General features: G+C 40.5%; 3 protein-coding genes across 7 annotated transcripts; all 3 read left to right on the forward strand.

The window, feature by feature from the left end:
- Positions 1–532: 532 nt before the first annotated feature.
- Positions 533–3,566, forward strand: LOC131221889 (putative FBD-associated F-box protein At1g61330). Of its 3 annotated transcripts, none has more exons than XM_058217184.1 (4): positions 533–674; positions 799–1,755; positions 2,149–2,316; positions 2,913–3,566. In XM_058217184.1, the coding sequence occupies exons 2-4, from the start codon at positions 820–822 to the stop codon at positions 3,297–3,299; spliced, it is 1,491 nt and encodes a 496-aa protein (XP_058073167.1). In that variant the 5' UTR covers positions 533–674; positions 799–819; the 3' UTR covers positions 3,300–3,566. The 3 variants fall into 3 exon arrangements, with proteins under 3 accessions (XP_058073167.1, XP_058073166.1, XP_058073165.1); XM_058217183.1 differs by having other exon boundaries at positions 553–674; positions 739–1,755; XM_058217182.1 differs by having other exon boundaries at positions 553–1,755.
- A 5,771-nt stretch (positions 3,567–9,337) lies between these two features.
- LOC131221892 (putative F-box/FBD/LRR-repeat protein At1g78760) lies at positions 9,338–13,693 on the forward strand. 3 transcript variants are annotated; one of them, XM_058217187.1, is made up of 3 exons: positions 9,338–10,974; positions 11,321–11,482; positions 11,856–12,531. In XM_058217187.1, exons 1-2 carry the CDS (start codon positions 9,997–9,999, stop codon positions 11,405–11,407), a joined length of 1,065 nt encoding a protein of 354 aa, XP_058073170.1. In that variant the 5' UTR covers positions 9,338–9,996; the 3' UTR covers positions 11,408–11,482; positions 11,856–12,531. The 3 variants fall into 3 exon arrangements, with proteins under 3 accessions (XP_058073170.1, XP_058073169.1, XP_058073171.1); XM_058217186.1 differs by lacking the exon at positions 11,856–12,531 and adding an exon at positions 13,090–13,693 and having other exon boundaries at positions 9,339–10,974; XM_058217188.1 differs by lacking the exon at positions 11,856–12,531 and adding an exon at positions 13,090–13,693 and having other exon boundaries at positions 9,339–10,968.
- An 8,231-nt stretch (positions 13,694–21,924) lies between these two features.
- Positions 21,925–26,122, forward strand: LOC131221890 (putative F-box/FBD/LRR-repeat protein At1g78760). Its single transcript, XM_058217185.1, has 3 exons — positions 21,925–23,248; positions 23,603–23,770; positions 25,436–26,122. The coding sequence occupies exons 1-3, from the start codon at positions 22,271–22,273 to the stop codon at positions 25,805–25,807; spliced, it is 1,518 nt and encodes a 505-aa protein (XP_058073168.1). The 5' UTR covers positions 21,925–22,270; the 3' UTR covers positions 25,808–26,122.
- The last annotated feature ends 1,390 nt before the right edge of the window (positions 26,123–27,512 follow it).

The following is a 27,512-nucleotide window of genomic DNA, read 5'->3' on the forward strand; positions in this document are numbered from 1 at the left end:
AACTTTCGTGACCTTTTAATTCTCATTCGTTGCTTTTTCCAGTGTTGTGGTCAACTAGATCATGGTTACAAAATCGTATATCCACTCCGACCTTCCGTTTTTACAGCACATTTTATTACATGGTTACAAAATTTAAATATATGAAAATTTAAGGTGGACCATACCATAAGAAACAGTGATGATTGAACGTTTATCATTAAAACTTCCTCAAGCCTACTTTAATCATATCTATAATGTTAATTTTCCATCCAATACGTTGATAAGGTCAAACATAACTGGATGAAAGGAAAGTAAAAATATTAGCTTGATCCAAAACTTTTGTGACCTTTTAATTCTCATTCATTACTTTTTCCAGTGTTGTGGTAAAAAAGAACGTTTTATTTTCTTATATTTTTGAAAAACATCCTTTAATGATCTAAAAAAAGATATGGACGGCTTGGATATGAAAAAAAATCATCATTATGGGCCCCACGCGGTAAGGGTAACAACCACTGAGCTGTTGCCCGACTAACAGCTAATCCGCTCTCATGTTTATTATTATTGTTGTTGTTTTTCCCATCCGTACCAGTTCCCTGCGATTTAGGGATTTTTCTCTTTCTCCTCTTCTCGTTTTTCACGACTCCATGGACATGAACTGAGGTTTGATCTCCACAGCGCGATGGAATCAGGTTTTGGTAAGCATTCAATTTCTTCTTCTTATTCCTTTACAAATCAATCTGATTGAGAGGATTTTCTCAGAACTGAATCCTCAAACCCTACCTCCAATCGGACTGAACTAGTTCAATCCACATCGATTAGGGCGAAAGTTAGAAGAACTAAATGGAGGATCATTCCCGTCGATTGAGGAGTCATCAGTCTCAGAAGAAGAAATCCATAGAGAAAACTAATGACAGAATCAGCGAACTACCTGATGCTGTCCTTCATTACATCCTTTCCATGATGCCTATGAAATTCATAGTAAGAACAAGCATTCTGTCAAGGAGATGGAGAGACTTGTGGAAACCCATCTGGGCTTATTCCACTTCTCTCGATTTTGGTGCTGAATTCACCACTGGCCAAACCCGCGAAGCATTCGTGGCTACTGTCAACCTATATCTACAACTCCACAAAGGGAAGGAGATCCAGATGCTTCGTTTCTCGTTCATTCCGTGCAATCTGCCAGATGCTGAGAAATGGATCGAATTCGCAGTAGCAAAACGAGTTAAGGAGCTTCATATCGACTTTGGTCAGACCATATATTTTATTGCATTCAAACCTGAGCCTTATGAATTGCTTAACTCCATCTTTAATTGTGATTCTATAACCTATTTAAATTTGAGTCGCTGCGATTTCTGCTTGCCATTGGATTTCAAAGGTTACACCTACCTCAAAAAGCTCCACCTAAGTTTTGTTAGAGTTACAGATGCCCTGTTTGAAAGCATGCTTGCAAATTGCCCGCTTTTGGAGGAATTGAGTTTAAGGGATTGTCGTCGTCTGACTCGTGTCAAGGTTTCTGCCCCGGATCTGCCACTTAAGAGTTTGACAGTGGTCGACTGTTGGGATGCCCGTGAGATTGAGATTTTTGCTCCAAACCTCCGGTCATTCCGTTTCTATGGTAGTTTTATTCATATATCTTTCAAGAACATTTCGAGCTTGGTGGATGTCCTGGTTAATGGGATATGTAGGAGGGGTTACGAACGCGACCTTCATTGGATTACAGTTCTATGCCGTCTTGAACATGTCAAGATTCTAACATTATGTAATGTCTCACTTGAGGTACGTGTTCATTCCTACTCTTCTATGAAATTCTTACAGTTTTGATTTGTGCCACAGAAATCTCTACAAGCGTTCTTAAGATATTGAACCACATCAGGTGGGCCGCACCTTGTAGATGTCCCGGCTGAAAATCATTCCGTTCGACTGTCGGTTGGGCTTCAAATGTAGGAAACATTCCACGGTTTAAAAAAAAAAATAAAATGAAAGAAAGAAAGAAAGAAAAGAAAAGAAAAATGCTAATGAGTGGACCGGCCTGAAATTTTTTGCCAGGTCATCTACATTGTGGGACCGACCTGAACTAATGTATGGTGCCAGAAGTGTGGATTAGGGATGGCATCACTTTTTGATAATGTGACTTTTATGTTACTAAAGTCTTTCTTTTGATCTGCACAGTATATAGGCTTAGCAGAGCAATATAGACGTGAAGAATTGCCTATTACATTCCGCAATTTGCAAGAATTGCAGCTGTTGATGAATTGGTATGCTGGTGGATCTCTGGCCAGCACATATAGCTTCTTCAAAAACTGTCCATGTCCTCGTCTAGAGAAGCTTTTCATTGAAGTAAGTCTTCTTATGCTCACACTGTTTTTTCAGTTCCTGTTTAATTTCTTTGAAGAGTTTCAGCTGACATCCTAGCCATAAATGAGACGTGCTTTACTTATAGATTGACCTGGTGCAAAAATCAATCAGGCCAATCAATTCATCAGGTGGGCCACAAATGTCCTTTGTTTTTGTATGTGTGCCTGGTCATCTGCACACTGGGTTGTTGGTATAATGGCCATGAATGCCTGTAAATTTACTTTGGTGGTAGTCATGAGTTACATAGGACGTAATTTAATCTTTCTTAGTTATTTGTCATCGAGGGAAAAACAATGGTGGTTACAGATTGTTTATGCTATAAAATAGGTCTGTGGGAACTCATGGATACCACCAAAAAAACATAGCAAGGTTCATAGAAAAACCCAATTGACAATTAGTGATTAGTCTTCCTGCAACACGGATCACCTCGTCAGGGCTTCGATTTCATCAAAGCATCATGGGCCCACCTGATGCGCAGCCAGGATGTGATTTTCAGTTTAGCAAATCTCATTTTGAATACTCCCTTCTCTCAGTGCTGCTTATTTATGCTCTTTTTGGTTTTCAATGCGAATTTGAAGCTTCCATCTGCCAACGAGGACCCCTCTCAAAGAGACTACCAGTGGGAGAGACTCCGGACTAACTCTCTACCGATTATGTTTGATCATCTGAAGGTGATAAAAATGAATGGTTTTAGAGGGCTCAAGGATGAAATGCTGTTGGTGAAATTTTTCTTAGAGAAGGCCATTGTACTAGAGTCTTTGGTTTTGGTAGCTCCTCAGGAAGGAGTCTTCAACATGAAGAAGGATTCTGCATCGGAGTCTAAATCTGTTAATCGTCTTCGCAAGCTGCTATTGACTTTAGCAAAGGTATCATCATCTGATGCTCAAATATTAGTATCTGAATCTTCAGAAGATGATGGTGCTTTAGCCCCAACGCATCTTGAAGTTTACCACCGTAAGGGGTAGGTTTGTCGCAATGGAGTATATTTTCTTTAAGGTTGGGCCCGTAAGGGGTAGGTTTGTCGCAATGGAGTATATTTTCTTTAAGTTTGGGTTTGGTGATTCTACATGATATTGGCCAAGATTCTCAGTTAAGAGAATTTGGGCCCATGGTTTGTAATGTAGGATCCCTTCTCAGAAATGAAAATCGAGTATCATGTACGAAGCCATATATTTTGAATCCTGTAATTCATGTGTTTCTAAATTCTGATTCTGTACTGCCTTTGTTTGTAAGCTCTGTTTGCACACCACCCATTAGTCTGATTATCTCTGAGCTTCGCAGTTTTTGTGATGTGGTCCATTCATGGATGTTCGCAGGTAGTTGGAACTACATTAATGATTAAAAGTCAGATTAAGAGTCAGATTGACCCCAGAAAAAGGGAGTATATGGTAATCGTTTCATTATATATTAGGGCTGAAAGTTAGGTTGGGTTTGTGCCCAACCCAACCCAACCCAACCCAACCCAACCTCACGTTGGGAATTCTCAACCCAAGCGCAACCCATGCGAGCTTGGTCGGGTGGATACATGCTAATATTTTCGTTATTACATTAGTCTATTATATTTTAAATATATGTCTTATTTTTTCTACCTATGATTTTATTAATTATATATGTAGTTATTTATAGTAAAGAACTTCATTTTTTTTTTTCTAAACAAACAGGCTAAAATATAGTACTCTTCCTTTAAAAGTTGTGTTGTGTAGCACCCGATCTATTTGGGAGAGAGAAATCCGACGTATATTGTTAGCTTGAGTCATTGGAAATGATGTGCGCCAATGAAACCCGATGGCACTGGAATTTCTTGTGCATTCAACACAGCGACGATTTTACAAGTTATTTATTGATTGTGTTTGGGTTGGGTTGGGCAACCTGATACCTCAACCCAAGCCCAATCCAAGTTTTATCTGTTGGTGTTTGTATAGTCCAAACTCGAGACTGAACCCAATACATCCTGCCTGAGCCCAACGCAATGTCGGGGCGACGGTCAGGTTAAACCCACCCGACTTTCAGCCCTAATATGTATATTGATTGGGGCTCACTCAACTGCTTGGATAAATATTTTATGTTCACTTTCATCTTGATGAGATCATATTATGAATGGGTTGGATGGCATATAAACATCATGGTGGGTCCTAGCAAGGTTTCAATTTTGAGCATTTCTGTTTCCACCTTTTCTTTTGGTGTGGCCCACTTGTGTTTTAGATCTGCCAATTTTATGTGAAAGCTCTAATCTGACCTGGGGTAACTGATGGACAGAGTGGATATCACATAGAGATCCCGGTGGGCCCCACAGCTTTTTTCAAGCCCCACGTGAAACGTGTGAGGTTGTTTTAATAATGTAAAGGTCCTATCACCAGATTTTGTACTTCTTGGACTGCACTTATTTAGTAGTCTTTTTGCCAGCATCATTCCCATCTACGTACCAGAGTACATGCCACTGTCACACGTGCTGGATTCAAGTGGCCCAATGGATGAGCCACTGTCACACGTGCATGATCCAAGTGGCCCATTGGATTGGCCAGTGTGCAAACTTGCTTTGGCCGGCAGATTCATTCATCAGGGGGGGCAACAGCACAAAACAAATGGACGGCCAGGAAAAAAAAATTATTTAGCCACCCATTTGTTTCCTACATTGTGGCCCACCTAATGAGTAAACCTTCCTGAATTTTGGGGGAACGGATTGGCTACTCCCCCTGCCACCAGCCAATGGCTGGTGGTCGGTGCTCTGTGGGCCCCACAATGATGTATATTTGTTTCATCCATGCCGTCCATCTATTTTTACAGATCATTTCATGACATGAGACCACAAATTAGGTATATCCCAATCTCAAGTGTACCACATTACAGGAAACAATTTTGAATGAGCGTCGACCATTAAAAACCTTTTGGGGCCATAAAAGTTTTGGATCAAGCTGATTTTTGTTTTTTCCCTTCATCTGGGTCTGTATGACCTAATCAACAGATTGGATGTCAAATAAACAGTACAGTGGGCCTTAGGAGGATTTTAATGGTGGATATCCAATCACTATTGTTTTCCTGTGGTTCGCCTGAGATTTATATCCCTCTAATTTTTGGGATTATTCCATAAAATGAAATGTAAAAATGGATGAACGGAATGGATGAAATACATACATCATTTTGGGGCCCACAGAGCACCGACCAGCAGCCATGGGGCTGGTGGCAGGGGGAGTAGCCAATCCGTTTCCGAATTTTGGATCATAATCTCCAAGGAGTGTGGCCTACTTAATGAACTGCTCGGATCTTGTACAGGCGCACTATATTGGCACATGTGACAAGAGTGGAGATGCCTCAGATCCTTGAAAACTCTCTCATTGGTCCATAAGCCCAACAATCTCCACCTCAACTTCCCCACCAACCATTTTCCCACTCCTTCCTAAATATATTCCTTTCAAATTCCTCAGCTTACTTTCCATGCTGCAATTCCACCACCTTAGATACACATCTCCAAGACAAAGCAAAAGATCCATTCTCATCCAAAGCTCTTGGTGGAATTGATGGTGGAGAACCTCATTTCAACATTGAGGTCTTGGCATCGAGTCTCAAGTGGGGTGTGGCTGACAATGGAGCATGTGCTAATAAGCATCTCACACTATTTATTAGTATTTATATATAATATTTGTAATATATAAGATTATTTAATAATAATCAACTTAATTTCTGCCTCTATTATTATGTCTATGTGCTTGTGTATTAAGTACCCTAACTCCTGTCTCATTGGCTTACAATAAGGTTAATATATTCTTTAGCTCCTCTCTCATGGCCTCACCTGTATTAAACATTGATGCTTTTGGACATTGAAGTTGTTAATTGTTTTAGTATTTATTTATAATTATGTGATTATAAAATTAGAATTAGAAAAAATACAACAAGCTGGAGTAATTGTAATAATTAATAATCTCCACCATGGCTTTAATTTTTCGTCTTGACTGCTGTATTACAATGTTTATTATTATATAACTAGAATGATAGTGATAGTGATAGTGATATTATTGAGGGCTACTGCGTCAACCGCCATCTAGGTGTAAGAGATGGAAATGACCTTTAACCTAGCAAGACCTTTGATCCACTTGGCCTATCGGATGACCCCGTCACATCTGCCGAGCTAAAGGTGAAGGAGATCAAGAATTATTGGCTTTCTATGTTCTCCATGTTTGGATATTCCTCGTCCTATCTGTCATTTCTGGGAAGGGTTCACTTGAGAACCTCTTGGACCACTTCAACAGTCTGGTTGCCAACATTGCATAGGTTTCCACTACTAAATTCATTCTTGGATTGTAGATTTTTTGCTCGTTGCATTGATCTCTACTCACATGATTTGGTTAACATGAGAAGATGGGAATATTGTATTATAACTGGTGTTAGTGCAAATTATATTTTTATTTTTGATATTGCCCATTAATCATAAGATAATGAGTTAAAGATAGGGTTGTACACGAACGGAGTTAGTTTGGTTAGCTCGATTTGACTCGGTTTGAAACTGAGTTTGAGCAGAGTTTAGCTAATTTCCGAACTCGAAAAAAATTTCAAACCGAGTTCGAGCTTGCCCGAGCTTGACTCGACTCAGATTGAACCCAACTTGAATCGAACTTGGATCGAACTAGTTTGGTGACTTGGTTACTTTGATATTGATGTTGCTCACCAAGCGTTTGATGAAATGACTAAATGAAGTGTCAGCTGTTGGCAAGGAAGGTATGTATATGAAACAAAGACTCTTTTTTCTTGACTTTGATATTGCCTATGAGGTGTTTGATGAAATACCTGTAAAATCGTTGTTGCTGCTGTTTTATATACAGTGAGAATTTGAAGGTTCAGTCCATATGTTTGTGAAAATGTTGCACAGGTGAACTCGGTTCGATCTTGGCTTGAACTCGCCCGAGCTGCTGACCAAACCAAGCCGAGCTAGCCAGTCAGGCTCAAGGATCGAGCTGAGCCGAGTTCGAGCTGGGGTTAGCTAGTGGCTGAGCTGAGTCGAGCTATGCCAAGCTCGACTCGGTTCAATTCGTGTACACCTCTAATTGAAGACCAGGACAATCACTGGAGATGAAAATTTCACTTTCATGAATGATCAGATGGGCCAGCTCCCATTAAGGCACTGACGCATCCAATGTATGTTAGCAATGAGCCCTTTGAGGTGTAGGCTGATCACCCTAGCAAATATTCTTACTTCTAACTTCCCAATTTGATTAGAAAGTGCCATTTAATGATATTGCATGAACCCTAAAAACCCTCATTTGTGACTTTCATAATGTTTGCGAACCATCCAATTAATGGACCCTCATTTGATGGATATTGAATCCTACCTCTTCCTCCAAACCCCAAAACACTCATTAGTTTTAAGCAAAACAATCTAATGGGTGATTGGTGCCTTTTTCCTAAATAATTGAGATAGTTGAGCATTAGCATTTCAGTTGAAACCTGCTACTGGTTTATACCAGACCCTTCCAAACCCTCTCACCAACTTCAGCACAATTAAATGAGTTTCCCTGTGGATTGGAGATGACCTGTTTAAGATATTAGAAAAGTAGTTACGTAATATAAGACGGTGGGAACATCATGTATTATGTGATCGTTGCAACTGTTATGGAAAAAATGGCTAGTAATAGGCCATTATAGGGCTGATATTCAAAATCCTGTAAAAAAGAGATGACCCTTTGTGTGGGTGGAAAAAAAATAAATGCACAACCTTTGTTTTTTTTCTTTTTCTTTTTTAATCATCTAGGCTCTTACTTGGAATCATTAACCGGACACCAACCATGGGAATTACGGGTGTTAATGAATTTCACAATTTACCAACTCTTACATAACTCTACGGTTTATATGAAGATGTGGATTCTAAGAGGTCATTTGGCACCATGGATTTGGGGTGATTTGAGGGAATTTCAAACCCCCTGTTTGTTTGGCACCATAAAGTAATTGAGGGTTTCAAATTTGCTCAAAGGAGTTTAAAATCCACGGTGAGAGCTTGGATTACAACTAAGATCCTTAGAAGAGTCACATATGTAATATGTGTGTCACTAGACTATTAAATTATTGGGCGCATGACCCACTAATGATATCAGATTATCAATTGCATCACTATAATTACTTTAATATGATGATCAACGCCATCCACACATTATCCATTTAAATTAACGGTTAAAAATTATTGGTTAGTCACTCGAGCATAATCTTGTGCTTGTGGCCCATCCAAGACTTGAAATTTCATAATTTTCAGGTAAAATATATATTTCGATGGGCTCATTACAACCATTGTGTCCAACATTACATGCGTTTACTAATTAGAGATATTAAGTTAGCTACTAATTAAATTCAAACCCCTATAAATATACCAAGCATAAATACTTTAGTATTAAAGTTGATTCCCAATTCAGAGTGCCAAACGCAACAAAAGGATTTAAAATCCAAGGGTACCAAATCCACTCTCCCAAATGGGCCTAAGCCTCTTTTAGAGGGTGGTGATATCAAATTGTATTCATTATTCTATGTTAATACTACATCCCATGAATAACACACATCTACGGGAAAGAGTGGACGCAGATTGCATCCTACCGTCGCCGTCTCTAGCCATGAATAGGCAATTTTGTGGACAGGCCCACCATGATGTCTCTGTTTATCTAAGCCGTCCATCCCTATCATCATATCATTTTAAGGCATGAGCACAAAAATGAGGTAGATCCAATGCTCAAATGGACCACACCCAGTATGCCTCTTGCATTTAATGCAATCAAGCTTATTATTTGGTGTAGTCCACTTGAGCGTTAAATCTAACTCATTTGTATACTCATGACTCAAAATGAAATGAGAAAAAGGGACGGATGGCTTCGATAGACAGATACATCACGATGGGCTATCCCACAGAACTACCCGTTCGGGGCCAGAGAGGTGCAACTGCTTTGCATAGGACCGTTCACACACATCTCAACCGTCTAATAAAGTAATCACACCATAAACATAAGATGCCTGAAATCAGATTAATCTAACCATTACATGTGCCCCACGTGAATATAAATTTTTTTGGGTGGTTGTTCATTGTTCGGATCCACGATTTTTTGGGGGTTCCATTTTCACAATGGGACAACCTTGTTTGATGGCTCAGATGTCATATAAACACCATAGTGGGCCCGACATGTCATACAACTAGTTGTGTGTTAGCATTTCACGTCACTCAGTATTGCCTGCGTATCAACCACAACACTCCACCAGAGTATTAAAGGTTCTCCCTCGTTTGTTTGTTTATTTTTTATTTTTCACTACCGCTTCTAAACGATTGAGGGCATTCTCTCCCATTCTATTTCTCCCTCTTCCGACTCCATGGCCATGAACTGAGGGTTGCAGCAGGGCCTTTGATCTCCACAACACTATTGAATCAGCTTTTGGTGAGCATTCAATTTCGACAGCTTCTTCTTTTACAAATCAATCTGATTGAGCAGATTTTTGCAGCACTGGATCCTCAAACCCCATCCTCAAATGGACCGAACTAGTTCATTCCACACTGTCTAATTAGAGAAAATCGAGCTGGGATTTCATGCGTCTCTCTTTCTCTAGAAAAGTGTGGGAAAGGTTGGATTCTTTTGGCAGTGGCATTGTGGTATCGTTGGAGACTAGGGTACCTCCTACATCGGTGAAAGTAAGAGGAAATAAATGGAGAATCCTTCGTCTGCATTGAGTAGGAATCAGTTTCAGAGAAAGAAAGCCATGAAGAAAACCAATGACAGAATCAGCCAACTACCCGATGCTGTCCTTCATTACATACTTTCCTTGATGCCGATGAAATTCATAGTAAGAACAAGCATTCTCTCAAGGAGATGGAGAAACTTGTGGAAAGACATTTGGGCTTATTCTACTGCTCTGGACTTTGGTGCCGAATTCGCGACTGGCCAAACCCCGGAAGAATTCGTGTCTACCGTTAACTGGTATCTACAACTCCACCAAGCCAAGGAGATTGAGATGTTTCGGCTCTCGCTTATTCCATGCAATCTGTCATATGCCGAGAAATGGGTCAAATTTGCAGGAGCAAAAGGAACTAAGGAGGTTGATATCCACTTCTGTCAAAATACATATGATGATGAAATTGATTTTGTGCCGCGTAAATTGCCTCGTAAATTACTTAACTCCATCTTTAGTAAATTTATTAACTCCATCTTTAGTTGTGACTCTATAACCCAATTAAATTTGAGTTGTTGCTATTTACACCGACGGTTGAATTTCAAAGGTTACCCCTACCTCAAAATGCTCCACCTAAGCATGGTTAGAATTACAAATGGCCTGTTTGAAAGCATGCTTTCAAATTGCCCGCTTCTGGAGGAATTGATTTTAAGGGAATGCTATTGTCTGACTCGTGTCAAGGTTTCTGCTCCGAATCTGGCACTCAAGAGCTTGAAAGTTGTCGACTGTTGGGATGCCAGTGAGATTGAGATTTTTGCTCCAAACCTCCTGTCTTTCCATTACTATGGTAGTCTTATTAGTATGTATTTCAAGAACATTTCGAGTTTGGTGGATGTACTTCTTAATGGTATGTTTTGGGAGGGCTACGTATCTGAGTATGATTGGATTACTATTCTGCACCATCTTGGACATGTTAAGATTCTGACATTGTGTTATGTCTCACTTGAGGTATTTGTTCATTCCTACTCTTCTATGAAATTGTTAACAGTCTTGATTTGAGCCACAGAAACCTCTACAAGCATGGATATTGGTCCACATCAGGTGTGCCCCACCTTGTAGCTGTCCTGGATGAAAATCAGTCTGTTTAACCATCAGTTGGGCTTCAAATGCATGAAACATTTGCACGGTTGAGGGGAAAAAAAGGGAAAAAAAGGAAAATGCTAATGAGTACCGACCTGAAAATTTTAGTCAGGTCATCTACACAGTGGGGCCTACCTGATGTATGGTGTTCAGAGGTGTGCGTTAGGCGTGACACAACTTTTTACTAATGTGACTAAAGTCTTTCTTTTGATCTGCGCAGTGTATTGCGGAGGAATCAGCATCTGCAAATTTACCTGTTACATTCCACAATTTACAAGAATTGCAGCTATTGTTGGAGTGGGTTTGATTTTGCAATCTGGCCGGCTGCAATAGCTTCTTCAAAAGCTGTCTGTGTCCTTGTCTAGAGAAGCTTTTCATTGAAGTAGGTCTACATGTACTCCCACTATAATTTCAGTTCCCATTTAATTTCTTTGAAGATTTTCAGCTGACATCCTAGCCATAAATGAGATGGGTTTTACTTGTAGATTGAGCTGGCGCAAAAATCAGGCCAATCAATTCATCTGGTGGGACACAAATGTATATTGTCCATAGTTTTCATACATGTGTGCCTGGTCATCTGTACACTTGTGGTGTTGGTATAATGGCCATGAATGCCTTCAAGTTGCAATGGTCATGAGTTACAAATACGCGTGGTAGCGGTTATGAGTCACTTAGGATGTAATTTTATCTTTTTTTAAGGCTCGTTCGGTCCCCTGTGAATTTTTTTAGTGGTAAATGATTTAAATTATTTGCAGGTGTAAATCATTTACAGCCCATACTGTTTGGCTTTGGCCTTTGAGTTATAGGTAAATAGTTGACTATGTTTGGATTGCCTGTAAATTGTTTAGAGGGGTTTCATTTGCAGATACAGGTTCAAAATTATAACTGTTAGGCTGTGATTGATTTGCATGTAAATGAAATCACAGCTTTTCAGAGGGATTTCATTTGCAGCTCAAAGCTGTAAATGGTTTACAGGCAGTGTTGTTAAATGCGATCGCATATGCGCATATACATCAGAAGATCACATATGCCATGATGGCATATGCGATCACATACAGGATATGCGTACGCATATACTTTATTATTTTATTATTATCATGTTTTACAAAAAATTAAAAATTAAAAAATCCACTTTTTGCCTATAAAAAGGCACTCAAATCCCCCCATTTGCAACATTGAATCATTCCAAACTCTCTCTTAGTCTCTTTTACTCCTTAATAGTTATAATCCCTCTCTTACATTCCTACTTTCAAGTTCCAATTTCCAAGTCTAAATCCCAGTTTCTACAAATCCTCTAGAAAGATCAATCAAGAAGAGAAGGCCTCAAAGATCAATCATGGATTCAACATTCAAGAATCAAGAATACATTCTACATCTCTTTAACTTAGGGAAGTTTCCCCTAATTTCTTCTTTTTCTTCTTTTTTACATTTTTCTATATTTTCCCTTATTTATTTTTTATTTTTTTATTTTTCAAAAAAATAAAAATAGAAAAAAAAATTGTGCAGTCGCATATGCGCTTGCGCGATCCCATATGTGCACAGGCATATGTGGTTGCTCACAATCGCATATGCGATTTGATAATATTGGTTTACAGGCATTTTTCAGCATCCAAACATCGCTTGTAAATCATCTACTTATAATTTGTTTACGGCTAGCCTAACTTACAGGCATTCAAACGATCCCTTATGTGTCATCAAGGGCAAAACAATGATGGTTATAGATTGTTTATGCTATAAAATGGGTCCATGGGAACCCATGGATACCAACCAAAAATTGTTGGCAAGGGTCATGGAGAAACCCAATTTACAATCAGTGATTAGCAGTCCTGCAACATTGATCACCTCATCATGGCTTCAATTTCATCAAAGCATCATGGAGCCCACCATGCATCGGATGTGCTTGTCAGCTTAACAAAATCTCATTTTGATTACTATCTTCTCTCCGAGCTACTTATTTATTGTCTCTTTGTTTTCGATGTGAATTTGAAGCTTCCGTCTTCGTACCCTTCAACATATTCCCGGTACAAGGGACCGCCAGGAGAGGACCCTCTGGAGATTGTGTTTGATCATCTGAAGATGATAAAAATGAATTGTTTTTCAGGGTTCTACCTTGAAATGCAGTTGGTGAAATTTTTTCTAGAGAGGGCTATTGTACTAGAATCGTTGGTTTTGGTAACTCCTCAGAGCGGTGTCTTCAAGATGAAGCGTCTTCTTCGCAAGCGGCTATCAATCTTGGCAAAGGCATCATCATCAAATGCTCGGATATTAATATGTGAATATTCAGAAGACAATGGTGCCGTAGTTCCTACACATACCGATGGTGACGGTGCTTTAGTCCTGAGAGATATTGAAGTTTACTAGAAGTGGTAGCTTTGTGGTCATGAAGTATGATTTCTTTGAGTTTGGTATGCAAGTTGGAGTTTGGTGATTCTACATGAATGCTGTGCATTTGTTTGCAGTTAATCGACTTTTCTGGCCAGGTTCTCAGCTCAAAGAATTTGGGCCCATGGTTTGTAATGTAGACCATTGGTCTGTTTCTTAATCCTCTGTATGGGCCATCTCAAAAATTATCCCGATACTCCTGTTGAAGGAACTTTTGGCGCATGGCCAACTCACAGCAGGACACAACAGGAATGATTTGGATTACCAGAAAATGGTTCTCCTTATCAGAAATGAAACATAGTTAATTGTACAAAGCCATGTACATTGGATCCTGTACTTGGTCTGTTTGTTCTTCACCAATCAGTCTGGGGGATCTCTGATCATTGCAGTTTTTGTGATTTGGTCCATTCATGGGTGGCCATTTGATGTATGGTTGCAAGTAGTTCTACATGCCCATGATGTAGAATTACATTAATGATAATAAAAAAATCTTGATGATAATGGAATTACTTGACAGATTGACAAAAAGAATTGCAGACTGCATGGTAATTCTTTAATTATAAATTGAGTGGGCCCCCCCAGCTGCTTGGATGATTTTTTTTTTTTCATCTGCTGCCTGATGAGATCATATTGTGAATGGGTTGGATGACATATAAACATCATGGTGGGTCCCAGAAGGTTTCAATTGTGAGCATTCCTGTTCCTACCTTTTCTTTCAGTGTGGCCCACTTGAGTTTTAGATCTCCCCAATCTTATGCTAAAGCTTGAATATGACCTGGGGTAACTGATGGACAGAGTGCATGTCACGGAGAAATGATGCCGGTGGATGCCGGTGGGCCTTGCCGAGCTTTTTTAACGGTCCCATCACTGGATTTTGAACTGCTTATTTAACAGCCTTTTGCCAGCATTGTGCCCATGCACACACCAGAATACATGCTAATGTGTGTGAAAAAAAAAGAGAAGAACTTGCTTTAGCCACCAGCTTGTTTCCTGCACTATGGCCCACCTAACTTTTGGACCATAACTTCCAATGAGTGTGGCCTACTTAGTGGACTGCTCAGATCTTGCACAGGTTTGCTATGCTTGCACATGGTATGTGATTAGAGATGCACCAAATCCTTTAAAGACCTCCCATTGGTCTACAAGCTCAACAATCTCCCCCTCGACTTCCATCTCTTAATCCTTCCTCAAGTCACTCGCCTACTTCCATGCTGCAATTCCACCACCTTAGGTGCACACCTCTAAGACACAAGCAAAAGATCCATTCTTCTCTAATGTTCCGAGGGAAATTGATGGTGGAGACAGCCACATCTGTCAACTCGAGCGCCATCCATAAATCGTTTTTGGGCCAAGATAGGGGAGCAAATGTCAATCCTATTAGAGATATTGTCTCTACATGGAATGGAAAATTCACCATGGTAAGGACCAGTTGACAAAGGGATGGACGTGAGGTTGAGCACCATCTTCCTCAGGGGACGACTACTCCGAATCCATGGAGCTACTCTTGGACTCTTCGAAGAGATTCCTTGAATCCACGAGGAGAGAGAGAAAATAGAAACAAATTCTAATAAAATATGAAATAAATTGATTGATAATAAAAAAATGAGTTTACAATCTCTTAAATAGTAATATGAACCTAGGAAGAAGTTTTAGAAACAAACTCAAACTCAAAACTCTTTAAAATCGTGACTTATTATATTATTATAAATAATAAACTTACTATTTATAGACGGTCATGATTTCCGCTAGACCTCATGGTTTTGGGCAAAAACTTGTAAGTTTCCTATTTGGCTTAACCATGTTATTCTCCTAAATTTTCTAAGCACATTTCATGTTGGACACAACTCTTAAAAAATCAATGGAATGAAAGTTATGATCGAATTAAAACTTCCTATAAATAGTAAAAATGGAAATATAATGGATTTTCGACCGTAAAATCGTTGCTGGCGTTTTACATTCAGTGATATTTGAAGGTGCAGTCCATGTGTTTGTGAAAATGCTGCGCAGGCGAACTTGGCTCGATTTTGGCTCGAACTTGGCTCGAATTGGCCCGAGCTGCTGATCGAATTGAGCCAAGCTGGCTAGTCAGGCTCGAGGACCGAGCCGAGCCAAGTTTGAGTGTGAGGTCAGCCAGTGGCCGAGTCGAGTCGAGCTTTGCTAAGCTCAACTCGGATCGACTTGTGTATACCTCTAAGTGTTATGAGTAAAAATAGACTGACCAGATGAACAAACTCGAAGACTATGGATTGCTTGAGGGTCGAAAAATCACCCCGACCTCAACCTCGGAGGTCGGCCTCGAATAAAGACCTTGACCTCGGATATCAACCTTGACTTTGGTTACCAACTTTGGAGGTTGGTTTCGGATACGGACCTCGACCTCGGGATAGAAATACACTTATAATATATAAAGATAGGATTATCTTCTGAGATGTTTGCTATAAAGATAAGATTATCCTTCAAGATATTCGCAGGATATAAGGAAATCAATCACGACATATCCGGAGGAAGATCTCTTCCGCAATACGCATCCACTATAGAGAAGCATTGCCATATATGACACCGCCCCCAAAAGGCTATAAATAAGGACTTCGTTTATTGTGAAAGGTACACATACAACACTCGATTCTTCTATTACTCCTAAAAGTCCATATCATAACCTAGGCATCGGAGTTCTCCGGCCTTAACTGATGCCCCCAATGTCTTCTCTTATTTTTCATTAAATCACAGGTACTTCGGCTGGCAGAAGGTGAGGCAAGATTGACTAGATTTTTTCATCAAAAGGTTGGCACCGTTTGTGGGAATGACAACAAAGTTGTTCCTACTTTACTAGAGAACCACAATGGTGAAAGGAAGAAAGAGTTTTGGCCGCCATTACGGCAACTGCTCCCGCACCAACTGAATAGCCTGCAAACCAAGGAGATCCGCCTTCCCAACTCTAGGCTAATTCTACGCCTGCAGGCCCTGCACAGCGGTCCCGAAATCGAGGAGGTCGGCTTGTCTCTTTGGAACATCAACTCGAGACCGGTAACATTAACCAGATAATACATATTTTGGAGAGACAAAACCTGCTTCCCGACTAGGGGATAGATGCATGGGGCAGCCACCGAGGTCTTTGCACCACCTAAAGCATCAGTCAACTCGCAGAGAGCTAAGCAACATCCTAGGAAGCTAAGCCATGCGCCCTCCGACATCTTAGGAATTGTCATGCCTACCGACTCCAACTTGCGTCACACGTTAAAGAAGAAGAGGCGTAGAAAGGATCTCGAGGTGGTAGCCAAGAACGAGGGCACCTGGAAGGCAGAACTCAAGGAATTGCAAGGTCAGGTCGACGATATCTACAAAGCCTACTGCACTCAAATATCGACCTCCATCGAAGCTATGCTGGAGGATACCGAGTCGCCGTTTACCAATGACATTATGGGAGCCCGACTCCCGCTGAAATTCTAAATGCTGCAAATCGCCCCATATTCCAGGTCTGGTGACCCGACCGAGCATTTGGAATCGTTCAGGGCATAGATGGAGATCCACGACGCGTCAAGCCTTCTCTCTGACTATGTCGAGGATTGCGAAGTGGTATAGACAGATGAAGTTGATATTCATCAACTCCTTCACATAGCTCGGCAAAGCATTCATCACTCAGTTCATCGATGGGAAAGATAGGAGAAAGTCATCGACACAACTCCTTACGATTACTCAGAGGGAAGACAAGCTGCTAAAAGACTACATCATCCATTTCAACGCTGAAGCTGTCCAGGTCGATAGTTATTCCGACCAGATAGCTTTGGCCGTCATGGTGGCCGGCCTTAAACGAGGAAAGTTCCTCTTCTCTATTGGTAAGAACCCCCCCAACTACCTTCGCCGACCTACTTAACCGAGCTAAAAAATATTCTAATGCCGAAAAGTTCATTAGTTCACGAAGAGCTACTTGAGAAGGAAACAATTTGGCTAAGGATAGGAAGCGAAAGAAAGAAGATGAGCCCTCTACGGTTAACACCAAAAGAAAGAAAGAGGATGACCAAGACTGAGTCTAACGTACCTCGACATCAGATAATGAGGAGCGCTTCGACTAATCGACCTACTTGGCTAAGAGCGACCTCCCTTTTTAAAAGGAAAAAATATGTTCATGATTCTAATAATATGTTTTTTACTGCTCTATGGACTTATATAATAAAAAAAAATTTCTCCAGGTTAGGTGAAGAAAATTCTTTTAAATGATTTCTCGACTATTTGAAATATACGGTCTACTGAGAACTTTATTTAGTACAAGGAAAAAATAATCCTCAACCAACTGTCCGATCCTTAAAGAAGAGATCAAACCATTAATTGGTAACACTATTCGGACTACACAACTAATTACGAGAGCTTTCTTTAGTGCAAGGGAAGAAAATCTTCTACTGTGAATTTTATTATCAAAGAACCTCCCTAAGTTAGTGGAGGAGAATATCTTTCAATTCCCTGCTATCCAACCTTATGATTGACTATAATGACTTTTCTTAGTATAAGGGAAGAAAATCCTTCTATCAAGTGCTCATCCTACTATTATGGGAACAATCGAGACTTCTCTCAGTTGAAATGAAGAAAAGTCTCTCCAATTAATTTTACTTTACGCGATCTACCACTGAACAATCTATTAATCCAACCATTGGATATGCCCCTATAACACCCTGAAAATCGGGGGTCGTGCATACGCTCGACTCCCGAGTTTTCGGGGTCACTTATAATCAGTTTTCATTAATATGCGATTAATCCAGTCTAAATGCGTATTCTGAAATTTCCTGGAACATGAAGCACAATCACACAAGTCTACTGAAATAGAAGAAAATCAACTATACCTATATATATACATGTCCAAAAGAATACAAATGGGCGCACAAGGTGACGCCCAACAAATTTACAAAAGAACAGCATGCCCAAATGAATAAAGCTGGGCCGCTGCTCGGCGATCCAACGACTCATCTACTGATCCGACGGGGGTAAGAGAACTCGTTCTCCTCCTCGAGGCTCGCATCGCCAGGCTCCACGAGATCTGTATCACCTGCATCTATGAACGGGTCTGATTGGTGTTTTAAAACACCGTCCCAGAGTAGGAGTGAGTGATCAACTCAGTGGGTGCTATTAGCCATAAGTTGTAACAAACATCAATTATAATAAGAATTTAATGAAAAGCAATCAATCATAAACATCTATCTAGTCTTGTTAATGTGCATGCATGCAGGATGATATGATGTATGCCCTCACCACAACGCTCCCTCGTGCGACGACATCTAATGATCGCCAATGCCAACACTCCCTCAGTGCGACCTCGACTGCCGAGTCGCTAACCTAGCTAATGCCATGCAATGATGATGTTAACCGGGTTCTTAGTTAAGTCCATCCATCCAGCAGATTTGGAAATCTGATACACCCCACGTATCAAATGCCCTGAACTACTTGCGAGGCCAAGACCCCCCAATGTGTGAGGCCGAGACCCAGCGATCCTTGACCCCGTCGGATTTTTCCCATCCCCGACTTCAAGCACATGGGGGGTGCTGAATGTGGGCTCGCTCGCGGTCACTACGGGGAGACGCGTCACCCCAGCGTAGGCCGACAGCTCGGACATAGTGTCCCATTCCACCATGCCCGGCTCACGAGACTGTGGATCAATATTTCATCCGGTATCGATGGGCTACAACGGTGGTGGGGTGTTCCAGTTTCCATACACATGTGAGCAAACAAGGTTAACAAACTAGGTGGGTCAGCCAGTGGACTAAACCGCACGAGCCCAGGCAAGTATGTGGCGGAACGACGTCGGGTACAAGCGACCCATGTAGCCTGGTTACTGCCGCCCACACATACTCGTCCAAACCCATGGGTTTAGCCTCAAGGTGGTCCTACTAACGGAACCACCTTCGCTCTCCTCATGTTCCTGACCAACCCAAGAGTAGGAATAATGACTCATAGCATGCCAACTACCAATGTAACATCAAACATATTCAACACCATGTTCTCATGTTGCTCAACATACAACTCAAATTTCTCTAGCAAGCAAACTATTAATATCATGAATAAAGTGTATGTGTGTGGTGTGGGTTGGTGAGGAAGTTAAGCACTTCCCACACCTCAAGGGATCAATTACACAAGAACAATGAATCAACACGCTAAGAAGCAACACATATGAGAGAAAAGAAAATCAAACAAACATGAGCATGTAATCATCCATACACTAGATCATGGGAGGCAAGATTTAACATCAAGGAGAACTAAACATATCATTCCATACAATCCAACAACATACCATTCCTAGGTTCCTCTAGATTCTTCTATACAACATACCAAGCAAACAAAAATCATTAAACTCCAACTATAATTGGTGCTAGGCCACCTAAGGATAATAGTCCGCACCTTAAGAGGAGATTTCCATTCTTTGAGATCTTAGGGTTTGGGGATTTGGGTAAAACCACCTTTCCTAAATCAAAATTAAGAAAGATAACATTAATACCTAGAAATCTATGCTAAGTTGCTCTATTGAAGGGAAATATACTATTCTTACCTCCGCTTCTTGGCATGGGTGGGTTTGGTGGAGGTTTCCTTGGAGAATGGGTAGAGAGTTGCAAGGTTGAGCTTCCTTGGGCCCCACCTCCTACCACATACTCCATTCCTTTCTTCTTCCTCTCTCTTTCTCCTCCTTTCTCCTCTTTTTCTTCTCCCTTTTCTCTCTTCTCTCCTTCCTTCTCTAGGGCAAATTCGTATGGGGAGAGGGGTGCCCCAAATGAGGCCCTTTTATAATGCCATATTTGGTGCAAATGGCCCCAAGTGCTAGGTTTTTACTATACTAGACCTATGAGAGGGTCTTTCTAAGCTCTAGGGCCCACTATGGGGTGTACAAGTCGATATACAACGCAAAATAGTTAGCCTTAATGATGATCTACGTATGGATATGATCGGTCCGCCATTTGGATGCGTCGATCGACATATATGATTAGAAATCTGTTCAACAGTCACCGATGGTCGATCGGGGCCGCAGCTATATGGATATGAGCAGGGAAATATCCTTACTCCATGGGTAAAGTTTGGTCGCAAAACGACGGTCCGAAATCTTCAACTTTGCATAAGAGTGGACGACTTAATTCACTTAAGTTCCAACTCCTTCCTTTAGGGTATTTGCACTTCTCATGCACTCGTCCTTCGGCTTAAGTTGAGCGGTTCTGGACAGTACCTAGGTCCGATTCCCGCGATGGACGTCAAGCCTAGCGAGACGGGCATTATTCTATAGTTTTAGAACTAGTGGCCCACCAACGAGCGGTGTAGAGCTTGTTTGGAGAATCAGGGCAGTTCTGGTGGCCCTCTGGCCATGAAACTAATAGGATATGTGCTCCATAGCCCGATGAAGGGCCATGCAAAATTTAAGGGCAAACGGATGCGGGGTTTTACCGCAACGGTCCGATTTGCGATCAACGGTCACCGTTTCACGATCGGGTCCCAGATTTTTGTGGGCGGGTGTAGAAAAATACATTAGACCCTCATCGTAAATTATGAAGAAATCTGACGGCTGAAATGTCTTACATTTCAGTTTTATTTACATGTGTCAGATTTCAATTTTTGGCATTGGTGGGCCGCATCTGGCAAGTGCCAGATTCCACTTTTGGGTGCCCAATGAGTTCGTCGTCCGTGACGGTCCCCAAGCCCAGTGAGAACTATACTCTCCTAAATTTTTATAATTTTCTGACCTTCATGTGTCATGGTATAGCCTGCACGGGCTGTTGCTAGGTGTTAACAGCCACCTGGCTTGGAGGCCTGCACTAGGATCTATCAGGACCCGTTTGGTCTATTCAATTGGGCTAATCTTGGTCTAATTTATTTGTGACACCTCACTACGAGTGGCTTAAACGAATGGTCCTGTGGCAAATCCTACGTGGACGCCCCAGGACACTGTTCTGGTTGGGCAGGACGTTACATTACACCTGATGTTCAAGTGATCGGTGGATTCATTGGCTTCCTACGGCTGATTAATCAGACTGGCGTAGCTCTTTACTGGTACCACCCCTGTATACACTGACATTGAGTGCTAATGATTATTAAGTAATATTTAGGTTAATTAAATAAAATTTAAAAAAAATAAAAATTGATGGATTTTTGAAAATCCAAAACAGTGAAAATCCATGATGTTACAGCCCCACATGAATATAAAGTTATTTGGGTGGTTATTTATTGCTTGGATCCACGATTTTTTGGGGTTCCATTTTCACAATGGGACAACCTTGATAGATGGCTTAGATGTCATATAAACACCTTAGTGGGCCCACATGTCATACAGCTAATTGTACGTGAGCATTTCTCGTCACTCAATATTGCCTGCGTATCAACGACAACGCTCCACCAGCGTATTAAAGGTTCTGTCTCGTTTGTTTGTTTATTTTTCATTTTTAACTGCCACTTACATACTTTTTAAGGGCATTTTCTCCCCCGCCCACGCTTTTCCGACTCCATGGCCATGAACTGAGGGTAGCAGCAGGCCCTTTGATCTCCACAGCGCTATTGAATCAGCTTTTGGTGAGCATTCAATTTCGACAGCTTCTTCTTTTACAAATCAATCTGATTGAGCAGATTTTTGCAGCGCTGGTTCCTCAAACCCCATCCTTAAATGGACCGAACTAGTTCATTCGACACCGTCTAATTAGAGCAAATCCAGCTGGGATTTCATGCATCTCTCTTTCTCTAGAAAAGTGTAGGAAAGGTCGGATTCTTTTGGCAGTGGCATTGTGGTAGCGTTAGAGACTTGGGTCGGTCCTACATCGGTAAGAGGAAATATATGGAGAATCCTTCTTCTGCATTGAGTAGGCATCAGTTTCAGAGCAAGAAAGCCACGGAGAAAGGCAATGACAGAATCAGTCAACTGCCCGATGCCGTGCTTCATTACATCCTTTCCTTGATGCCGATGAAATTCATGGTAAGAACAAGCATTCTCTCAAAGAGATGGAGGAACTTGTGGAAAGACATCTGGGCTTATTCTACTGCTCTGGACTTTGGTGCCGAATTCGCGACTGGCCAAACCCGGGAAGAATTCGTGTCTACCGTTAACCAGTATCTACAACTCCACCAAGCCAAGGAGATTGAGGTGTTTCGGCTCTCGCTTATTCCATGCAATCTGTCATATGCCGAGAAATGGGTCAAATTGGCAGGAGCAAAAGGAGCTAAGGAGGTTGATATCCATTTCCGTCAAAATACATATGATAATGGATACAAATTGGATTGTTTGCCTCATATATTGCCTCGTAAATTGCTAAACTCAACCTTTAGTAGATCGCTTAACTCCATCTTTAGTTGTGATTCTATAACCCAATTAAATTTGAGTTGCTGCTATTTACACCGGAGGTTGAATTTCAAAGGTTACCCCTACCTCAAAAAGCTCCAACTAAGCACTGTTAGAATTACAAATGCCCTGTTTGAAAGCATGCTTTCAAATTGCCCGCTTCTGGAGGAATTGATTTTAAGGAATTGCCAAGGTCTGACTAGTGTCAAGGTTTCCACTCCGAATCTGCCACTTAAGAGGTTGACACTTATCGACTGCTGGTATGCCAGTGAGATTGAGATTTTTGCTCCCAACCTCCAGTCATTCCATTTCTATGGTAGTTTTATTAGTATGTATTTCAAGAACATTTTGAGTTTGGTGGATGTCCTTCTTAATGGTATGTTTTCGGATTATTGCGTACCTAAGCATGATTGGATTACTATTCTGCACCATCTTGGACATGTTAAGATTCTGACATTGTGTTATGTCGCGCTTGAGGTATATGTTCATTCCTACTCTTCTATGAAATTGTTAACAGTTCTGATTTGAGCCACAAAAACTTCTACAAGCTTTTGTAGGATATTGATCCACATCAGGTGTGCCCCACCTTGTAGACGTCTTGGATGAAAATCAGTCTGTTTGACTGTCCGTTGGGTGTCAAATGCATGAAACATTGCACGGTTCAGGAAAACAGAAAAATGCTAATGAAAACTGACCTTAAAATTTTAGTCAGGTCATCTACACAGTGGGGCCCACCTGATGTATGTTGTTCAGAGGTGTGCATTAGGTGTGGCGCAACTTTTTACTAATGCGACTTTTATGTGACTAAAGTCTTTCTTTTGATCTGCACAGTTTATTGATGCGGCGGAGGAATCAGCAACTGCAAATTTACCTGTTACATTCCACAATTTGCAAGAATTGCAGCTATTGTTGGAGGGGACCGCATTTTACCCTCTGGCCATCTGCAATAGCTTCTTCAAAAACTGTCCGTGTCCTTGTCTAGAGAAGCTTTTCATTGAAGTAGGTCTACATGTGCTCCCACTTTAATTTCAGTTCCCATTTAATTTCTTTGAAGATTTTCAGCTGACATCCTAGCCATAAATGAAATGGGTTTTACTTATAGATTGACCTGGTGCAAAAATCAGGCCAATCAATTCATCAGGTAGTCCACAAATGTATATTGTCCTTCGTTTTCATACATGTGTGCCTGGTCATCTGCACACTTGTGGTGTTGGCATAATGGCCATGAATGCCTTCAAGTTGCAATGGTCATGAGTTACAAATGCTCTATGGTAGTGGTCATGAGTCACTTGGGATGTAATTTTATCCTTTTTAAGGGCTCGTTCGGACCCCTGTGAATTTTTTTAGTGGTAAATGGTTTAAATGATTTGCAGGTGTAAATCATTTACAGCCTATCTGGTTTGGCTTTGGCCATTGGGGTGGTCTTTTTACAGGTAAATAGTTGTCTATGTTTGGATTGCCTGTAAATTGTTTAGAGGGATTTCATTTGCAGATATAGGTTCAAAATTATAACTGTTAGGCTGTGATTGATTTGCATGTAAATGAAATCACAGCTTTTCAGAGGGATTTCATTTGCAGCTCAAATCTGTAAATAGTTTACAGGCAGTGTTGTTAAATGCGATCGCATATGTGCATTGCATATACATCAGAAGATCACATATGCCATGATGGCATATGTGATCGCATACAGGATATGCGTTCGCATATACTTTATCATTTTATTATTATTATTACTACGTTTTGCAAAAAAAAAAAAAAAATAATAATAATAAAAAATCCACTTTTGCCTATAAAAAGGCTCTCAAATCTCTCCATTTGCAACATTGAATCATTCCAAAATCTCTCGTAGTCTCTTTTACTCCTTAATCCTTATAATCCCTCTCTTACATTCCTACTTTCAAGTTCCAATTTCCAAGTCTAAATCCTAGTTTCTACAAATCCTCTAGAAAGATCAATCAAGAAGAGAAGGCCTCAAAGATCAATCACGGATTCAACATTCAAGAATCAAGAATACATTCTACATCTCTTTAACTTGGGGAAGTTTCCATTAATTTCTTCTTCTTCTTCTTCTTTTTATTTTTATTTTTTTTATTTTTATTTTTTTTCTATTTTTACATTTTTTAATATTTTCCCTTTTTTTTTCAAAAAAAAAAAAAATAGAAAAAAAATATGCGGTCGCATATGCGATTGTGCAATCACATATTCGCACAGGCATGTGTGGTTGGTCACAATCGCATATGCGATTTGACAACATTGGTTTACAGGCAATTTTCAGCATCTGAACATTGCTTGTAAATCATCTACTTATAATTTGTTTACAGCTAGCCTAACTTACAGGCATTCAAACGATCCCTTATGTGTCATCAAGGGCAAAACAATGATGGTTATAGATTGTTTATGCTATAAAATGGGTCCATGGGAACCCATGGATACCACCCAAAAATAACATGGCAAGGTTCGTGGAGAAACCCAATTTACAATTAGTGATTAGCTGTCCTGCAACATTGATCACCTCTTCATGGCTTCAATTTCATCAAAGCATCATGGAACCCACCTGATGCATGGCCAGGATGTGCTTGTCAGCTTAGCAAATCTCATTTTAATTACTATCTTCTCTCCGAGCTACTTATTTGTTCTCTCTTTGTTTTCGATGTGAATTTGAAGCTTTCGCCTTCCGTTGAGCACCCTTCAACATATTACCTGTATGAGAAACTGCCAGGAGAGGACCCTCTGGAGATTGTGTTTGATCATCTGAAGGTGATAAAAATGACTGGTTTTATTGGGGGTGACCTTGAAATGCAGTTGGTGAAATATTTTTTAGAGAGGTCTATTGTACTAGAATTGTTGGTTTTGGTAGCTCCTCAAAACGGTGTCTTCAAGATGAAGCGTATTCTTCGCAAGCGGCTATCGATCTTGGCAAAGGCATCAACATCAAATGCTCGGATATTAATATCTGAATATTCAGACGACGATGGTGCCTTAGTTCCGACACATACCGATGGTGATGGTTCTTTAGTCCGGACAGATATTTACTAGATGTGGTAGCTTTGGTCATGAAGTATGCTTTCTTTGAGTTTGGAATGCAAGTTGTTGGAGTTTGGTGATTCTACATGAATGTTTTGCATTTGTTCGCATCAATATACTTTTTCTGAGCAGGTTCTCAGCTCAGAGAATTTGGGCCCATGGTTTGTAATGTAGACCATTGGTCTGTTGCATAATCCTCTGTATGCGCCTTCTCAAAAATTATCCCGCTGCTCCTGTTGAAGGAACTTTTGGCGCATGGCCAACTCACAGCAGGACACAACAGAAGAATTATCTGGATTACTAGACAATGGGTCTCCTTATCAGAAATGAAACCTCTTTAATTGTGATCCTGTACTTGGTCTGTTTGTTCATCACCAATCAATCTGGGGATCTCTGATCATTGCAGTTTTTGTGATTTGGTCCATTCATGGGTGGCCATTTGATGTATGGTTGCAAGTAGTTCTACATGCCCATGGTGTAGAATTACATTAATGATAATAAAAAAATCTTGATAATAATGGAATTACTCAACAGATTGACAAAAAGAATTGCAGACTGCATTGTAATTCTTTAATTATAAATTGAGTGGGGCCCACCAGCTGCTTGGATGATTTTTTTTTTTTCATCTGCTTCCTGATGAGATCATATTGTGAATGGGTTGGATGACATATAAACATCATGGTGGGTCCCAGAAGTTTTCAACTGTGAGAATTCCTGTTCCCACCTTTTCTTTCAGTGTGGCCCACTTGAGTTTTAGATCTGTCCAATCTTATGCTAAAGCTTGAATATGACCTGGGGTAACTGATGAACGGAGTGCATGTCAGAGAGCGATGCTGGTGGGCCTCACCGAGCTTTTTTTAAAGTTCCCATCACTTGATTTTAAACTGCTTGTGCTGCTGCTTATTCAACAGCCTTTTGCCAGCATTATGCCTCTGTACACACCACAATTCATGTCAATGTGTGTGGAAAAAATAAAAAACAACTTGCTCCATACACCTGCTTGTTTCCTGCACTATGGCCCACCTAAAGACCTCCCATTGGTATAAAAGCTCTACAATCTCCCCCTCAACTTTCATTTCTTAATCCTTCTTCGAGTCGCTCCCCTACTTCCATGCTGCAATTCCACCACCTTAGGCCCAAATCTAAGACAGAAGCAAAAGATCCATTCTCCTCTAATTTTCCGAGGGAAATTGATGATGGAGAAGGCCAAATACGTTAACTCGAGTGCCATAGAGATGGGGATGGACGAAAAGTTGACAAAGGGATGGACGTGAGTTTGAGCACCGTCTTATGGGATGATTACGAATCCATGGAGCTTCTCTGGACTCCTCAAAGAGATTCCTTGAATTCACGGGGAGAGAGAGAAAATAAAAATAAATTCTAATAAAATATGAAATAAATTGATTGATAATAAAAAAATGAGTTTATAATAACCCTGGGAAGAAGTTTCAGAAACAAACTCCAACTCAACTCTTTAAAATCATGACTTATTATATTACTATAAATACTAAACTTACTATTTATAGATGGTCATGATTTCCACTAGACTTCGTTGTTTTTGGCCAAAAATAGTAAGTGTCCTATTTGGCTTAACTATGTTATTCTCTTAATTTTTCTAAGCACATTTCATGTTGGACACAACTCCTAAAAAATCAATGGATCAAAAGTTATGATCGAACTAAAACTTCCTTTAAGAAGTACAAATGGAAATAAAATG

This window comes from Magnolia sinica, chromosome 12 (assembly GCF_029962835.1).
Source record: "Magnolia sinica isolate HGM2019 chromosome 12, MsV1, whole genome shotgun sequence".
NCBI classification, from domain to species: Eukaryota; Viridiplantae; Streptophyta; class Magnoliopsida; order Magnoliales; family Magnoliaceae; genus Magnolia; species Magnolia sinica.

What these genes read in the sequence shown, in the direction of transcription:
- LOC131221889 (XM_058217184.1), top strand. Translation starts at nt 820, where the DNA reads ATGGAGGATCATTCCCGTCGATTGAGGAGTCATCAGTCTCAGAAGAAG. An exon ending in TATGTAATGTCTCACTTGAG is followed by an intron (nt 1,756 to 2,148) that starts GTACGTGTTCAT and finishes TGATCTGCACAG; the next exon opens with TATATAGGCTTAGCAGAGCA. An exon ending in TAGAGAAGCTTTTCATTGAA is followed by an intron (nt 2,317 to 2,912) that starts GTAAGTCTTCTT and finishes GCGAATTTGAAG; the next exon opens with CTTCCATCTGCCAACGAGGA.
- LOC131221890 (XM_058217185.1), top strand. Translation starts at nt 22,271, where the DNA reads ATGGAGAATCCTTCTTCTGCATTGAGTAGGCATCAGTTTCAGAGCAAG. An exon ending in TGTGTTATGTCGCGCTTGAG is followed by an intron (nt 23,249 to 23,602) that starts GTATATGTTCAT and finishes TGATCTGCACAG; the next exon opens with TTTATTGATGCGGCGGAGGA. An exon ending in TAGAGAAGCTTTTCATTGAA is followed by an intron (nt 23,771 to 25,435) that starts GTAGGTCTACAT and finishes GTGAATTTGAAG; the next exon opens with CTTTCGCCTTCCGTTGAGCA.
- LOC131221892 (XM_058217187.1), top strand. Translation starts at nt 9,997, where the DNA reads ATGGAGAATCCTTCGTCTGCATTGAGTAGGAATCAGTTTCAGAGAAAG. An exon ending in ATGTCTCACTTGAGGTATTT is followed by an intron (nt 10,975 to 11,320) that starts GTTCATTCCTAC and finishes TGATCTGCGCAG; the next exon opens with TGTATTGCGGAGGAATCAGC.